This window comes from Acomys minous (genome assembly GCF_964271855.1).
Source record: "Acomys minous genome assembly, chromosome: 3".
Classification (NCBI taxonomy): Eukaryota; Metazoa; Chordata; class Mammalia; order Rodentia; family Muridae; genus Acomys; species Acomys minous.
In genome coordinates, this window is record NC_140485.1 from 118,192,627 (window position 1) to 118,209,869 (window position 17,243).

A 17,243-nucleotide genomic window follows, 5' to 3' on the forward strand; every position below is an offset into this window, starting at 1 on the left:
TGCTACCCATATAAAAGGCAGCTTTCCAGTTTTTCTGCTTTCCTTAAAAAGTAGCCAAGTTCTGACTTACCACATAGGGCTCAGGATAGAGAATTTCTTGTATTTTCCTTACTTCTTTGTGAGTCTCTAGATTTTTTTTTCCCCCCTGTTTTGGTTTTGTTTGGTTTTTGTCTTTTTTTTTTTTTTTTTTTTTTTGACAGCACATTTGAACTTATGCTTCCTCGGAGCCTTAAAGCTTTCTGTACAGAAGACTGAACATTGATTAACAATTTCATTGGTTCACAGAAACAAACCATCAGTGAAATGAATTTAAGTTTGGCAGTCATTTAGTTCATTTTCTTGGTCTCCCAGTTGGTTAAAAGGCATTTGTTTCCTACACGTGGGACAGGGCTAGTGGCAGGGCTAGTGGCTGTTGCCATAATGTACCATCTAGAAAGGTTTTCTGTGAGCCCCTGAGCTCCCCACAGTAGGTGTACAAGGCCGCCCATGGACCCTTGCGACTAGAAGCCCATCGGGCAGGCCCAGCACTTTCTTGCAAGCAGCACCCACCACTCACTCAGTGCTGTGTGTGGGTGATGGTGGCGCTCCGGGTCACACGCACACGTCGTCTCAAAGCTCTATGCCTCCCACGTTGTTTCAGGATTCTTCACGGTGTGATCTCAGCAGTTTTGAATCCGCTGAAGAAGCAGCAGCTTTTTCACCTAGCCAACAGCACGCAGGCAAAGCCTTCCAGCTTCAGGAAAGAGAGAGGCCCACAGGAGAGCCTAGCCTGAGGGTCAACAGACGCCTGAGCGAGGCTTCCCTGGGCCCAGCCAAAACCTTACCTCCCACGAGGCACAGCGTGGTTCCGCTGGTCATCCTCCGACACAGGCGGGGCCAGGCCAGCCCTTTAGCCACGGGAGACTCTAGCTCCTTCCTCTTTGCTGACGTCAGCAGCTCACCTCCCAAGTGTTCCCCTGTCAAAAGCCTGCCCTTCTCCCCCTCGCAGGTAGAGCGCAATTCCTGCACAGCTGTTACTAATTCCCAGCAGACACCTGAGCCTTAACAAATAGAGACTAATCTTTTGAATCAATGACTAATGACTGACGCCCTGGCCGCTTTTGTTCTGTGCTGAATCCAGCTGGGTGGAGGTGGACGGCCTCCCGCTGATTGGGGCCCACTCGTGATTCTCTCACATTTCACGCTTACTCTTGGCGGTCTGGAAGAGGGATGGGTACTTGTGTGTTTTCATTTTCTTCTCCACTAGAAGAAAATTTCCGTCCCCACCCCCACCCCGCCCCCATGCCATGGCTGGCTCTTCAGATTTTAACCTGTGTTCTGCCTCTCTTTGTTCATTTATCACTGAGCGATTTACTGACCCTGGGGAGAAAGGGAACCAGATTATGATTACGTAACATTTGGGTGACAACTAGAAAATGAAACCATTGTGACCCACCTGTAAGTAGGAACGTTTTGGGGAGACGATGAGAAGCACATGTTTCTGCAAAAATTATTTAACATTTCTCAATATTGGCTCTTTTAAATTTTGCCATGGTATTTTACTGTAGGGCACTGTTTGCCAAAGAATATTCTTATTTTATATGGTGCTCTTATGGCGTGGACACTATATTGCTTACCCGAGCCGTGTTATTTATAATTAAGAGACAATTTGGCTCCGTTAAAAAATAATTTTCCAAAAAATAAAAAATAAATACTTTTCCCAGTTATATCTGTTGAGGGTTTTGGGTTTTGTTTTACTTTACTTCATTTTATTTTATTTTATTTTATTTTATTTTTGCAGTTCTGGGAATATAACCTGGGGCCTCATGCATGCTAGGGAAGAGCTCTACCGCTGAGCTCCATACAGTCCTGGACTTGTTATAAAAAGAGCATTATGGTATAGACAGATGATCTCCCCATCCCCCAAACAGGTGGTGTTTCCCCCATATTTTCCTAAACTGTGTTCTGTGAAATTAGTTCTGCAAAATATAATAGATGTCTAAAGCGGCGGGGAGAGCGGGGTGCGGGAGCTAGCTAGATAGAAAAGTTTGAGAATTGCCAACTCCAGGTTTTAAAAGGCTTCTTTACTAGCGGGTCCTACAGACTCAGTGTTTGGATTTTTTTTTTTTTTTTAATTTTCAAATTGCAGACAATCTTTATGCTGCCCAGGCTTGCCTCATATTCCGGTGCTGGGGAGATACTGTTGCCTCTGAGTAGCTGTGTCTACAGGCAGCAGCCGCTGTGCGCAGTACTGGGGAGACACTGTCGCCCCTGAGCAGCTGTGTCTACAGGCAGCAGCTGCTGTGCGCATTTCCCTGAGGGGTTTAGTGTGCTGATAAGACCTTCCAGGAGATAAGATCCATCATCGTTCCTAAACCTGTGTTACCTTGCAAACTTCAGGGTTCTGAGGGATACAGCTTCTTACTCAATAAATTGCCACATAACGCAAACCTTACATCGTCTCACAGTCTGTGCCACTAGGCCATTAAACCGATAAAACCAATTATGAAAGAAAAATAAAATAACAATCGTTTTAATGTTGACCAAGAGCACATCTCATTCTCTTTAAGGGAAAGTGTCATTTGTGAAGGAGATTTTCTTTGAATTTTGCAAGGTCTTTAGCTTTGACCTTCTAGATTTTTCTTTCTTACAAATAACACTCCAAACTTTGGCTCCTCGGTTGAAGTAAATCAGTATTCTCGCCAACACTGCATGATTAATGTTGTCGTAGATGGGGTTATTCTTGCTTGCTAAGTGGGCTTGGCTTCCAATTAGGATAAGCACAGACTCATTTAATCTAAGGTGTTTCCCACCCCCACTTTCTTTTTTCCATATTTAGTTTTTGAACACTTCCAGCAACCATGAAAACTCGGCTTTAGACACGCCTACTTTAACCTCTACTCCGCTCAGTGGTCACAAACTGACACCGTGTCAGAGAGACCAGACTATGAAAGCCCAGAAGGAAAATTCCATGTGAGTCCTCAGCGCGATAAGAGAAATGTTTATTTTGTTTATATATATTAATAAAAATATAGTTCCAGAAGTCTGACCCCCCCCCTCCTTGTATGTATGTAATTCATTGACTGTGCATTCCCAGTGAACAGATCCTGAGCATATCACAGCTAGGCGGGGGAGAGTGTGGAAGGCAAGCCACATTACCCTCTGTAGCACACTCTAAAAGTTTCATATACACAGAGGTAGTTTTCATACAAAACTCCCCCCAGGCTTTTCTTTGCACTGTTTTTCAATATTAGTCTTTTAAAAAGACTAAGTCAGTCCAGTTGTGGTGGTACACGCCTTTAAATCCCAGCACTTGGGAGGCAGAGGCAGGTGGATCTCTGTGAGTTTGAGGCCAGCCTGGTCTACAAAGCAAGTCCACCATAGCCAGGGCTGTTACACAGAGAAACCCTGTCTTGGAAAACCAAAAAAAAAAAAAAAAAAAAAAAGGGAGGGGGGCCGGGGGCAGCTACTAAAGCATTCAGAATAAAATTGAGAACGGTTCATCATTTATATTTTTAATCTTATTTTTCTTTGTATAACAAATATAGTAATCTCTTTAGGTACTCATAGGAATGAAGATGTATGTATTACGTATGTACATAGGTTGTATGTACATATATCAAAGCCCAGGGATGATTAATTGAAAAGAAATACATTTTTTGAAAGAAATACATTCTTATTACTTCCAAATGAAAACAAAGTTTTGGGTATTTCTAGTTTTGGCCCCATTTGAGGGAGTAGATAAGAATGGCCAGAGACCACCGTGCTTTTGGTCATATTCAGATCCGGGGTCATTATCTGTGTGCTTCAGGGTCCTTCTCGAAAGGTGGGTGCTACTTTCGTGCTCTTAGTCTTATGGCATAATATTCTGAAATATTGGTAGATTTGCAGTGTAACTTAAAACAGATCCATTATCCCTAATGAAAGAGCTAATCAGCGTCCTGTCACCCACGGCCTCTCAGTGGCTGTGCTAGGGTGTAAGGGATGCGTGCCTTTCTCACGGAGCCTTTGTTTGTTCTCTTCTTCAGCTTTAGAACGCCGGCTATCAAAAGGTCAATCCTGGAGAGCTCTCCGAGAACTCCCACACCATTCAAACATGCACTTGCAGCTCAAGAAATTAAATATGGCCCCCTGAAGATGCTAGTAAGTTTGAGAAAAGGTCCTTAGATTTAGCGGGCTTATGAGTCTAGGCAAGAATTTTCCCCCTGATTCAGAACTATCCAACTCTTCCCTCAGCCTCAGACACCCTCTCATTTAGTGGAAGACCTACAGGATGTGATCAAGCAGGAATCCGATGAATCTGGAATTGTTGCTGAGTTTCCAGAGACTGGTCCACCATTGTTGAAGAAAATCAAACAGGAGGTAGGTCACCCTAGTTCCTTTGTGTCCCGTGAACTGTGCTAAGAAGCAGTGATGCTTTTCATGCCGAGAAGCTGCAAGGCACTGTCATACTGTGGACTCTAACCTTCTATTTGGAAAGTCACTTCCATCAGTTTCTTTAGACAGAAAAGATGCCAGAGAGGGTAAAGGGAAGGGTGGTGGTGGTTATACACTATCTACTTTCAAAAATTATTGATGATAAATAATGTTAATCACACAGATGTGAGGAGAAAGACTGCCAACCCAAATCATGGCCAAATTTATTGTAACAAGCTGTGTGTGTGTGTGTGTGTGTGTGTGTGTGTGTGTGTGTGTGTGTGTGTGTGTACACAGGCAGTCTCTCCCTAAGGCAGAGTTCAAGAGACCAGCATTGGATATGAGGGAAAATAAGGGTTTTTATAGTTGAGGAGTAGGGGGTTTCCAAATGGAGAATTTGGCAGGCAAATAGAAGGGGATATAAAAACAGAACATAAGCGTAACAATTTGGTCATAATAACCTGCTGAAACAAAGACATGGTTGCAAGGTGGTCCTAAGGAAGAGGTCATAATAACCTTTAAAACAAAGACCATTTCCTGGAACAGGCAGCGCAGAACCATTTGTAGTTAAGGTTACAGGTGGGGCGTAGCCCAATCCTTGAGAGACAGATTTAATCATAATGAGTCTCATTTGTCTTTTCTGTTAGATGGCTCTCAAGCCCAAGACGGTGGAAGGCTAGTTTATCACTAGAAGGGGAGGAACGGATGGATAGATAGGTACATAGATGCCAGAATCATTCCTCTTGTCTTTTTTAAGGACCAAGAAATAGTTTATTGTAAGATAGAGTGACTGTGGGGCTGGAGAGATGGCTCAGCAGCGGTTAAGAGCACTGGCTGCTCTTCCAGACCTCCTGAGTTCAATTCCCAGCACCCACATGGTGGCTCACAACTATCTATAATAAGATCTGGTGCCCTCTTCTAGCCTGCAGGCATACATACAGGCAGAACATTGTATAATAAATAAATAAATAAATAAATCTATCTTTAATTATATATATATTTTAAAAAGAATACAGTGACTGTAGCCAGAGAATGTAGATTCAAATTATCCTGAATGTGTCTTCACTTAGAGAACAGGAGTTTACAAGCATTAGAGAAAGAACTTTTAACCTTCCAGAGCCAAACAGCTTGTTGGGAAGAGTCACTCCCAACAGGCTAAACTCCCTCACGTGCAAGGCTTTTTGTGTTTGAAGGGCTGGCTTGGCATTTACCCCTGAGAGTAAATGTTTCCAGGAAATATTGTCTCCATACAAAGCACTTCCTGTTTGTTTTTAGGCGGAGTCACCAACTGATAAAGCCGGAAATTTCTTCTGCTCAAACCTCTGGGAAGGGAACAGTCTGAGCACCCAGCTGTTCGCTCAGGCATCTCCTGTGGCAGATGCCCCAGTAAGTATCAGATTGGAGTACAGCCTCTTCTGTGATCACGTGTCCCACGGAGTCCCGCGTGAGGCGCGTGGGAGGGACCCCGGTGCCCCGCAGTCACTCTTTAGTGCATCTGGTTTCTAGATAGTCACACCCACGTGAATCTTTTGCACTTGCTTTGTCTTCTAAATGCTGTGTTTCCTTCTAGTCAAGCAATCTGTTGCTTCATTCCATGTGGTACCTAGCACCGTGTCAATCATGGTGTGTAGCAAACACGTGGCATTCTGGGACCCTAGCCTAGGGGGCCTTACATAGCCACAGGAGAGTAGCCCCATCCTACCCGATGCCTGCGTTCCCTAATTACAATGGCACAGCGTTTGCATATAACCTATCTGCTTTAAGTTGGCTTTGGACTAACTCCTACCTCACATGGTGTAAGTGCTGTGTGACTAGCACAGATGCAAAGCAGGCAGGGCCTGCCACTTCACTGTGGCTATCACATTCTGACAATCTGGGGATAGCGTCTCCTGTCTCCTACGTCTTCTGGACAGCCAGAGTCACACTGAGAATTGTTAACATTCATTCAGTGTGTACTGACTGGCAAGTACTAGTTCAAGGGCTTTAGGTGAACTAATTCACATAATCCTCAAAGTAACGTTAATGACGTTTTCACATTCGGTAAAGCAACTGCCACGGTTGGGCAGCCTAGTGATTTAGTCGCTCAATTATTATATCCTTAACTGGGCGGTGCCGCCTTAGAGGTTTGAAAGTATGTCTGCAAATGGCACACTTTCAGTAGTGTACCAATTACTGTAGCGTCCTGCTGCTGATGCACAGAACTCAGATTCTTCTGTGTGTGCCAGTATAGAACATAAAGAGTTCTCACTAGTGCGTCTCTTGTTTCTAGAGGCGTGGATTAATAGATTGATTTTAGTACATAGATTTTGCGTACATGCCACACGCTTAGAGTTAGGTGGGGTTGTTTGGTGGTGGTTGCAACAATGCGATAGGGGGGCCAGTTGGCTCCTTTCAACTCAGAGAGAAAGGGGTTTCTGGCAGAAACTGGCATCCCAATGCGTGTTCACTCACCAGAGTTAAGCCTATGTTCGTTCTTGCATTTTCCCATGTCATTTCAATTTCAAATGGTTCCTTCCCCTTTAGAATATTCTTACAAGCTCTGTTCTCATGACGCCGGTATCAGAAGACGAAGACTATGTTCCCAAAGCCTTTACAGTGCCTAAAAACAGGCCCCTGGTGGGTCCCTTGCAGGTAACGACTCTTCTAACATTTGGTGTCTTAAAACTTCCTAACTGAAAACCTTAATGTTGTTCTTAGTGTTTTAGGTATAAAGGAATGATGCTTTAAAACCTCTGTCTAGAAGTCACCCTGTGGTATTTTTGTTACTACTCTTGAGGGACACTGGAAATTGTTGTTCAGTCAGGGCCCCCAAGCATGATGAAGTGAAACATTTTTTTTTTTAAACTGAGACTGAGATCATGTGTTGCCCTGGCTGTGTTAGTATCTCCTTCTGCTTTTCAACAATCTTTAAAATATCTATCTTAATTTTTTTGTTGTTGTTTCAGAACTTTATTATGTGCGCTCTATCATTAAGCAACCAAGAGTTCAGAGACTAGAGTCCTAACGAAATGTGAAATTAGTTAGGAGATTATTACAACTCGTTTGACTATGAGAACAAGAAGGGCCATCTGTCACTGGGTCTTATTATCCAAAGAGATGTCCCTTGTAACTCTGGAGTGGGTGTGTATTGATGAAACACAACAAATCCCAAATTAATCCTAAGCCAAAGGTAAATAAGAATGCAAATTTGTACCCTCAGATAACTTAAAGCCATCCCGCCAGCATCAAATAGCCCTACCACCCAGCCAGCTGCAAACCTCTCCCCTCTGTTCCCCCGACTGTTACTCAGGGGGGAACTACCCGAGCAGGCAGACAGCCTAGTTAGAAGTAACAAGTCCTATTTGATGCTGTGAGTTCAAAGGCCGTGTAAAGGATGGGAGCCTTGGAGAGAGGACCTCTCTGTTTGTAAGACCTTCCTGTACCTGCTCACCCCAAGTGGTGAGAATCTTAAAACTTAAGTGTTTTTAGGGACTTGTGATATTTTCTATCATTTAAAAAATATTTTTATTAGGTCTTTGATCTATCTATCTCCAAATCGTCCCTTCGACTCCTCTGAGACCCACTTTCACCTCCCTAGTCCCCACCCAGCTTGCCAGCTTCCCAGCTTGCCAGCTTCCCAGCTTCCCAGCTTCCCAGCTTCCCAGCTTCCCAGCTTCTCTGCTGTTGTTTTATGCAGTAACCCTACTGAGTCTACCTTGTGCTACTCTTAATGCTTCTGGGAGTGGAACCACCCACAGCAGCATGAGCAACCTGCCAGGAGCCTCACACCCTTAGAGGAAACTGACCCTCCCTCCCTCCCACAGACGCCATCAGCTGCCCTCCCGTAGCTCTGCAGCTAAGGGTGAGGGCCCCTGAACAGCTTCCCCCTCCACTCTGCAATGTTAAACGGCTGGACCTTGTTCAGTCAGCTTCAGCCTCCTCTGTAGGTTCATGAGTGGCAAAGGTCTTGTCGTGCCCAGAAGACCATATTTTGCTTCAGACTTCCCCAAACTTTGGCTCTTACAGTCGTTTCTATCCCCTCTTCTGTAATGGCTCCTTAGTCTTGGAAAGAGATGTGACATAGCTATTCCATTTGCAACTGACAACGTCTCAGTCACCTACTCCCTATCGTTGATAACCTATTGGCTCCAGTTTGACCACTTGTGAGTTTCTGCTTTAGCCACCGTTCAGTATCCCAACAAACATCTCTGAGGAGGTCTGAGAGCTTCACTAATATACTGGTAGAGGGATGTGAGTTGTTTTTTTTTTTAAAGATTTATTCATTTATTATTATGTATACAGTGCTCTGCCTGCATGTAAACCTGCACACCAGAAGAGGGCATCAGATCACATTATAGATGGTTGTGAGCCACCATGTGGTTGCTGGGAATTGAACTCAGGACCTCTGGAAGAGCAGTCAGTGCTCTTGACCTCTGAGCCATCTCTCCAGCCTGGGTGGTGAATTTAGAGGACAGCTTAACACCGTTCCCATTTAGCGAAATAATAGTAGTGCATTTGCATACATAGGGAGCTCTTGGCCAAATCTGCAGGCAAATGCTTACTCCTAGGAAGCAGGTTTTAATTTAACAAGAAAATAGTTGGTTACCCCTGTAGCATTTGCGCTGCTGTTGCAGTCATGGGCATATCTTGTCGAGTGGGTCACTATTGCAGTTCACAGTGTTCACAGCTGGGTAAATCTGATGGTCACTCACTGCCCTCTTAGCCTGCATAGCATCTTCCAGTACTGTGAAAACTAGCCAGCATGGAGGACCCTTCCTGGTTGGTACTGACCCAGAAAGACAAACATCTCGTGTGGATTTTATTGCTGAACCATTACATTTATGTGTTTAATTTGGATTACTTGTATAATCTAGGAATCTAGAAAGGGTTCATTGATGGGGAGGGGGCAAGGATCTTTTTTTTGGAGGGAGGGTTTCGAGACAGGGTTTCTCTGTGTATCATTGGCTGTCCTGGACTCACTTTGTCGACAAGGCTGGCCTCGAACTCACAGAGATCCGCCTGTCTCTACCTCCCTGAGTGTTGGGATTACAGACATGCGCCATCACACTTGGCTGGGAAGAAAGATCTTAAGCAGGGGAATAGGTGATATGGAGGGGAAAATAAGGAATAATGGGAAATGGGTGGGGCAGAGGTGAGAAGATAGAAAAGGGGATGAGGTTAAGAGAAAGACAGCTAACATTACAGATGTCTGAAAAAGCCACGTGGATATCTACTATTTCATAAACTATGTAATAACATATATAATTTAAATTACCCTACAAAGGGGAGTATGCTTATTTTAGAAGCCATAGGTTTCTAGATTCAAAGGCCCCGCTAGTTGTTGGTCAGAGGTATCCTAGAGATGCCAAAACGATACAGGCTATTGCATGCGTGGCTCTTGGTTGCTGTTAAGACTCTGCTGGTGAAGATACCGTATGCTTCGGTCACAGGACATGGAGAAATCAGTTGTCATCACCTCTTAGGTAACACAGATGACTGCATGAGTTGTAGGCACGGTATTTATTAATTCAATTGGATCACTTCCCTGTAGCCTTCCTCGGATACTAACTGCTTTGATGAAAGATGGGCATAGGCAGGAGTCTGGGAAAGAGAAGGCCAGTATTCACACAAAGTCAGTTCTTGAGGCAGTCAGTCTTGGCTTGGCCCTACGCAGAAAGAACTCAGAATACCACAGAGGCATGGAGATAAAGAAAAGAGCACACACACTTCATCCAGGCCCGGTGGGACACAGGCCTGGTATTAAAGGGATATCAGAGCGAAGGGTAGCTATTTTATCTAGAGCTGATCCCTGCTGCAGACGGAACCTTGCTGTGTTCTTTGGCCCTTGGTCTTCAAAGCATAGAATTTTGGCTGATGCTGTTCGGGCCTTAAGCTGCATTAAGTTGCATGCGTATCTTTGTGGCCTAGCTTGAGATTCAGCCTGTGTTTACTTAAATACAGGTAAGTGTAGCCTGGCGTGAGGCTGCGTGTCTTTAAGCTCAGCATTTTGGAAACAGAGGCAGGCAGATCGCTGGGCTCAAGGCTAGACTGGTTTACCTAGAGCATCCCATACCAGCAGAGCTACACAGTGAGTGCATGTCTAAAAAAGAAAGAAAGAAAGAAAGAAAGAAAGAAAGGGAGGAAAGGAGGAGAAAAAGAAGGAGCATTCTGATCCTCAGAGTAAATGTGTGAGTACATATTTGGTGACGGTAATCATTCTGTATAGTGAAAACTCATGATTATGCTCCTAAAATTGGTTTTCAGTTTAGCCAAACAGTGGTTAGGCCTAACTATTCAGAGCTGATCATGGGATAGATATAAAACTTAGTAAGAATAGGGAGTGAACGTGTCAGCCCTTACCTTGCCCACCTTGTCTGAGGCAAGGTCTCTTCCCCACAGTGTAAGCCAAGGTGGCTAGCCCATGAGCTTATGGGCACTCTCCAGCCTCTCCACACAAGCAAACATATGCTCGAGTTGCTGTCTCTGGCTTTTACGTGGGTTTTGGAAACCCACATTCAGGTCACCAGGCTTCTGCAGCAAGTATTTTCACCCACTGAGCCAGTTCTCCGGCTTCCTACTGCAGAATCTTTAATGCTGCTAGCGTTTTAAAGACTAGTGTGGGGCTTTATCACCGTGGGCGTCTAGACACACCTGTGGTTTCTAAACTGTTTCAAATATTTTATGATAATTATTGATGGATGCATCAAGTGATCCCGAATATTTAAACGCATTCCTAATGTTCTTATCCAACAATAGTTGTGCGTGTTCCTCCTTACCCATCAGGCTGTTTTTTTTTCCCACAGCGGTGCTTGATCTGTGGTTGATATCAAACATCACGCTTTTACATTCATGTCATACAGTGCGAGACTAACAACAACACACAGGGAAATACAACAAGTACAATGTTGTACTGTAATTTAAGTTTAGCGCTATGAGTTGTTCATTTCCAGATCCTCTAACGTCTTCTGACTGCAGTTGCCCGCAAGTAACCCAGGGAGAGCCACAGTTTTTCATGCGAGGGTAATTTTGTTTGTTTAAACATGACACCATTTCCTGTGTTTCCATTGATAGTTCAATTGGGTCTAGTTAGGCAGATCTCTCATCCATGGTGTTGGTGAGCAGACTGTGCACTTATGAAATAGTCTGGCTGTTTGGCATCCTTCGATTCTCTCCCTCTTACTGTGAAATAAATGTCTGACAAAGGCAAATTAAAGAAGGAAGGGCTTATGCTGCCTCGGAGTGTGAGGTACCATGCATCTTGGCAGCAGGAGCCTGAAGCAGCTGGTCACCGCCCATCCAGTCAGGAAGCACAGAGCAGTAAACACTAGTGGTCGGTTTGTTCTCTCCTTTTGATACAATCCAGGACCCCAGCCTAGGCAATAGCACTGCCCAGTTTTAGAGAGTGTCTTCCCTGTTCAATTAACTAACCAAGAAACTTCCAAAGGCTAACCTCGGCTAGATAGTTCCTCACAGGATGTCCAAAGGCTAACCTCGTCTAGATAACCCATCAAAGAAACTCCCAAAGGCTAACCTTATCTAGATAACCACCTCACAGGATGCCCAAAGGCTAAAGTCATCTAAATAATCCAGCACAGGGCACCCAAAGCCCCCTAAGTGGTCCTAGACCACGTTAAGTTGTTAGTCACTGTCAACCCTTTCATTGAATAAATAGCATTTTATATACTCTGTAACCTTTCTAATTTGTACTTTTAATAAATTAAATATTAAATGGATCTTTAGCCAAATCATCTAAATATTTTTGTCACAACACAGGTTTTCATTATTTTTGTTTTACTTTCTTGAAATGGGGTCTTTTCTATATACTATGTAGCCCGAGCTGGACCCAAATTTGTGGTGATCCTCCTGCCTCAGCCTCCTGAGTGTGGGGGTTATAAGTTGTAATTCACTGTGGCCAGCTTTCAATAACAAAATGCAATTCCACAAATATTTTACAACTTGAATGTTTTATAAAATGTAAAACATTGCCACTTAATTGCAAATGTAATTCAACCTAGTCTTAATAATCACAGGCTTGATTTTGACAACAACCGTTGACAGAACAGTTACTATCATGGCAGGGTCCACGTACTGAGTGTTTTATACCTTTATTTCTAATGCATGTAGTGTAGCTGAATAAACACATCTATATGTAAGACACCTGACATTTTGAAGTTAGAAATACGGGGAGCCGAGATGGAGCTATAGCTGATGGTAGAGCCTCTCTGAGCATGTGCAGCCTGGGTCCAGGACCCCAGCCTAGGGAATAGTGCTGCCCGATTTTAAGAGTGTGTCTCCCCTGTTCAATTAACTAGTCAAGATGACCCATGTTTACCTAGTTTTGTGAGCCACTTAATGTCACCCCAGACAATATGACATCTTATCCAAATGTATTTTCAGAGTCTAAAAAATATTTTCCTGTATAACACCACACCATTACCATAGACTATAAACACTCACTCCTTAATATTCTGACTCTCAGAATTAAATTTTATTTAATTTTCTCTATTAATCAAAAGAAAGGCATTTATTTTACTTGTGTGATTGAACTGACGCATAAGCAAGTTTATGAGCTACTGCGCACAGGCATGTAGGTTTTGCTTCCTAAATTATAGTGTCTTACCCTGTTTTAAGAAGGAATTTATTGAAGTTGCTTATGCATAAGTGTTGGGCTTCTTTCTCTCTTAGACATTTTTCTTTCCTTTTAAGCTGTAAAAGCGAACGCACTCCTGTAGTTTGAGACACGGTTGGTGCCTGTGCCTTTCCAGCAGTTCAGTGTGTGTAAGACTTTCTCCTGTCTTTATTAGTCCTCAGCTGTTCCCCAAGTTATGTGGGGTGCAGGCTAGGTCCTAGAAGTGTACACAGTGGTCCCAAATGGAGGAGCAGAGAGAATGAGTGTTCATCTCAGGAAAGTCCGATTTACTGAGGGAGGCCTCAGTGTCCTGGCAGAGCTGAGAGAGCTGGTTGGGGGGGGGGGGATTTTGCCTGCTTTTCTGTGCTTCCTGTAGTAGGTCGAAAAGCACACTTTATGCTAATAAACACTCGTCAAGGTAGACATTCCTATTGCCCGATTCAAAACTACGTTCATGGTATAAGCAGCCTGACACCTCTCCCTCCCCCTCCCCCTCCCCCCTCCCCCTCCCCCTCCCCCCTCCCCCTCCCCTTCCCCCTCCCCCTCCCCCTCCCTCCCTTATCTCTCTTGTAACCACAGAATGACAGCCTTAAATTTTAATTTCCTGACTTGGTTTGTGAGGAGCCTTATGCTTTTTTTTTTTTTTTTAACACAATGAGTTTAAATACGTTTCTTGACTTTATTACTTAAACACACTCTCAAAAGATCAGAGAATTTTACAGGGCTTTTAACCAAAATCGAAACTCACTTTTCTCCTGGCTTTCTGGCTCTGTGTGTTTCAGTTGATACTCATCTGCAGATGACTGGTTTATAAATGTTTATGCCTTTCAAACAAGGAGGCTGAGCCTTTCCTCATCACAGACAGCACTCAGAGCTATGAATTCTTCTCTGGGCTCCACCACTTCCCTAGTTGGGGTGACTTGAATTCATGAAATGAAGTAAATTAAATGAATTAAATGTTGTTTCCAAGATGGCAGCACACAAGCCATTGTGTTCCCATGGTATTTATTATCAGGAAAAAACTGCACACAGTCTCTGTCCTTTAAAGGCGACGTAGCTCTGTTACTACAAAGTAAGTTTCTACATAGCCTTGGCTACATGCGACCCCATCTTTAAAAAATCATAATAAATTAATTAAAGGGCAAAGAAAGAGTTCTCCCTTTTGCCGGGGCTTCTTGGGTTGTGGTGACTTAAGCATACTGTTCCCTGCCCCACCTTGCAGAGACAAGTCAGTGGGTCACTAAACGAGATAGCTGATCAACCCGCTCAGAAATTCAGGTAGTCAGGCCTCTTGGTAAGTGGAGATTAAACAGGTGGTGGCCTGAGTTTTTTTTGTTTTGTTTTGTTTTGTGCTGTTGTGGTAGCAGGGAAAGAGACAACAGACAACATTCTTAGTGTTTTGATCTGCTTTGCTGCTGGTTTGCTCCCTAGGGCATCCTCGCTACCCTTGATACTCTCTGTCTGGTCACTATTTTTCCACTTTCATTGGCAGAAGTTCATGTCACTGTCAGAAGTATTTCAGTGACCTGCTTTCAACTGGTGCTAAAAAATCAAGAAGGTTTTCTGTGTGTATCTCAGGTGTGGAGCTGAGAGAGGGCAAGGAAAATGTGGCTCTCCGATGAGCCAAGTCGGTCTGCCCTGCCCCACTCATTGCAAGACATGAACTCTTCATATACTTTGTTTGATGACATTTAAAATAAACATTGAGATAGAATCTGCCTCGGGGAGGCCAGGAAAGATAAATTGATTCAGAGCAATTTGCCAGTTGTCTGACTGCTAATAATCAGATACTAGGAGGTGTCCAAGTAAAGAGCAGCCCTTCCAATAACTTGGGGTACGACAAGCTGTAACATTATAAGTTATTGGAACACCTGTAAACATCAAGAATGAAAAACTCTTGAGACATCTGGGCCAAAGCCCATATCTGCACAAGATCCCTCTACACCAGCAGCTGTGAATTTAGCCTGGGACATAGAGGCACCAATGGGTAGGGAACTTCCAGTCACATCTGCCTTGCGCACCTCCTCATGGAGGAGGAACCCTGAAACTGTAAGCATTGGATTATGCAGCCACAGGGAAGTGATTATTAGACAGGGAATTTGGTGCCTGTTGATCTTACCTTAGCACCCTCTTGGCTTAAGATACAAGGAAGGTTTTTCTATGACACCTGTAAGAATGGCATTTTAAACAGATGTCCTTCTGAGAAGGAATTCTGACTTTCAGAATTTCATTCAGGATAAGGCCAGTAGTTTTTTTTTTTTTTTTTTTGGGTGAATTAAATAGAATCTTTACGAAAGAGAATTCTTACTTCTGATTCTCCAGGCACCGCACCGTCTACCCATGCTCACTAGTTAAAAACAAAATTAAAAATATAGTGTTATCTCACAAGTTTACATATATATGTATATGTCAAATTTATACAGATGTATTATTAAGTCTTCTCATTGCAAAGTAGAGTTCCCCAGGCATTTTGACTTCAGCAGATATTGTATGAGGTTACTGTGTGAATGTAATAATGTTGGCAGTTGTTCAGCCCGATGGAAAAGCTATGTGAAGTCTAAGTGAAAATGATAAGATAATCTAATTCTGGCAGAAAACCACCTGTGGACATGGTCTTGTCTTCTTTCATTCATTCTGCTTCTGCAGAGAGTCTAGATTCCCCCCCCACACCTCCCCACCCCCCCCCAACCCCCACCCCACCCCCACCCCGCCAAAGTGCTTTAACAGGATATCCCGGTTAAATTTTTGACAGGCTGTTTATAGTTCACTTCTGCCCAGGGGCAATGAAAGATGCTTTACAGGATAAGCAAGGTGACTCAGGGTGCCGGCTGCAGCAGGAGGAGGGCCTGGTGGGATGATTAACATTTAAATGAATTCCAACAGGCTGACTTCTGCAGAGCACCAAGGTTTGAGAGGGAGCCAGAATTCACGTGCAGAATCTGCTGTGCCTATCAGTTCCGTCACAGTAAAGGAAGCAAAAATGTAGGGAGCGGAAACAAACAGAGACTTGGGTGATGGTATTCAAAAACTGCCGTCAACAGTAAAACACCTAATCCTGTTTTGTCAGAGCTATCGCCTGCTTGAGGAAGTCTCAGTAAGGCCTCGAATTCAAGAGGAAAAGCCCTCTCTCTCCCTCTCTCTCTCTCTCTCTCTCTCTCTCTCTCTCTCTCTCTCTCTCTCTCTTTCTCTGTCTTTGGGAGTACCACACCTGTGTGTATGTGGCAGCCAGAGGCTAGCCCCTGCACCCTACCCTATGCCCTCTTTTTTGAGACACTAGCCTGGAACTCCTCAAATAGTCAAGGAACTCCTCAAATAGACAAGGCTGGCCAGGGAGCCCCTTGTCTTAGAGCTAGGATTTCAAGTACCATGCCTAGCCTTCCCCGTTCTCCCCCCCTTCCCCTCCCCCCCCCCTCCCGCCCCTTAAACACTGTTTCTGGAAATCAAAGCCAGGTTCTTCCTCATTGCAAAGTAAATAAATACTCCACTCACTGCGCTATCTGCCTCACTTGATCCTTTAGCCATAATACCCAACTGTCTGACCTTGCTTCGCTCATTCTTGTCACATTCACTGTGGGATGTGCCTACTGTGTGCTCTCCTACTGTGTGCTCTCCTAGTGCGGAAAGAACTGCTTAGCCCATGCTGTGGGCTTTTCTATCCACAGTGATTCTTGGCCATGGGCCCTCTCCGCACACTCCTGTCGGGCACGCCGGGAACCAGGTGTTCCTGGTCCCTCTCACTAGCACGAGGCTCTGAGCCTCAGGCTGTGTGCTGAAGGATTTGGGTATGTTATTTATTTTATCTTTATAAACACTCTGATAGGAGAACCTGCTTATTTGAAAAGTTCCCACAAAAGCACACATGAAAAATGTATGGTACCTTCTTTAAGTATTGATTCCAGCCTAAATATATAGTCCTAGAGGAAGAACAAAATAGGAATTCAGGGATGATTGTGTAGGAGATTTGTCAAAATTGCAAATATAGTTGGTAAGATTCTCCTGAACAGACATTTTTAAGTAGAAAAATTCTTAAGAGAAAAATAGAAATAATCCCTTTTTGCTTCTATGTTTTCTTCCTTCGCTCCTCTTTCTGCTCCATTTTTTTTTTGAAGATGCGTGTTTTTGTTGTTGTATATCCCTGTAATTTAAAGTCTACACACATAGATATCGCTAGGTTAAGACACTGCGCTAGGCCTCCTCCCCCGCCGTTTGGTTTTCAGGACTAGTTCCTAGTCCTGTGGGT

The 17,243-nt window shown here is 43.9% G+C and overlaps 1 protein-coding gene across 2 annotated transcripts in view; it reads left to right on the top strand.

Moving 5' to 3' along the window:
• MYB (MYB proto-oncogene, transcription factor) overlaps positions 1 to 17,243 on the top strand; it is a 34,640-nt gene that overhangs the window by 14,440 nt on the left and 2,957 nt on the right. The window contains exons 10-15 of one of the 2 annotated variants that reach the window (XM_084777567.1): positions 641 to 988; positions 2,819 to 2,952; positions 4,008 to 4,122; positions 4,216 to 4,341; positions 5,671 to 5,781; positions 6,919 to 7,026. In XM_084777567.1, the coding sequence (XP_084633693.1) occupies positions 641 to 988; positions 2,819 to 2,952; positions 4,008 to 4,122; positions 4,216 to 4,341; positions 5,671 to 5,781; positions 6,919 to 7,026 (942 nt within the window). The remainder of the gene's footprint in view (positions 1 to 640; positions 989 to 2,818; positions 2,953 to 4,007; positions 4,123 to 4,215; positions 4,342 to 5,670; positions 5,782 to 6,918; positions 7,027 to 17,243) is intronic. The other variant, XM_084777568.1, reaches the window with a different exon arrangement.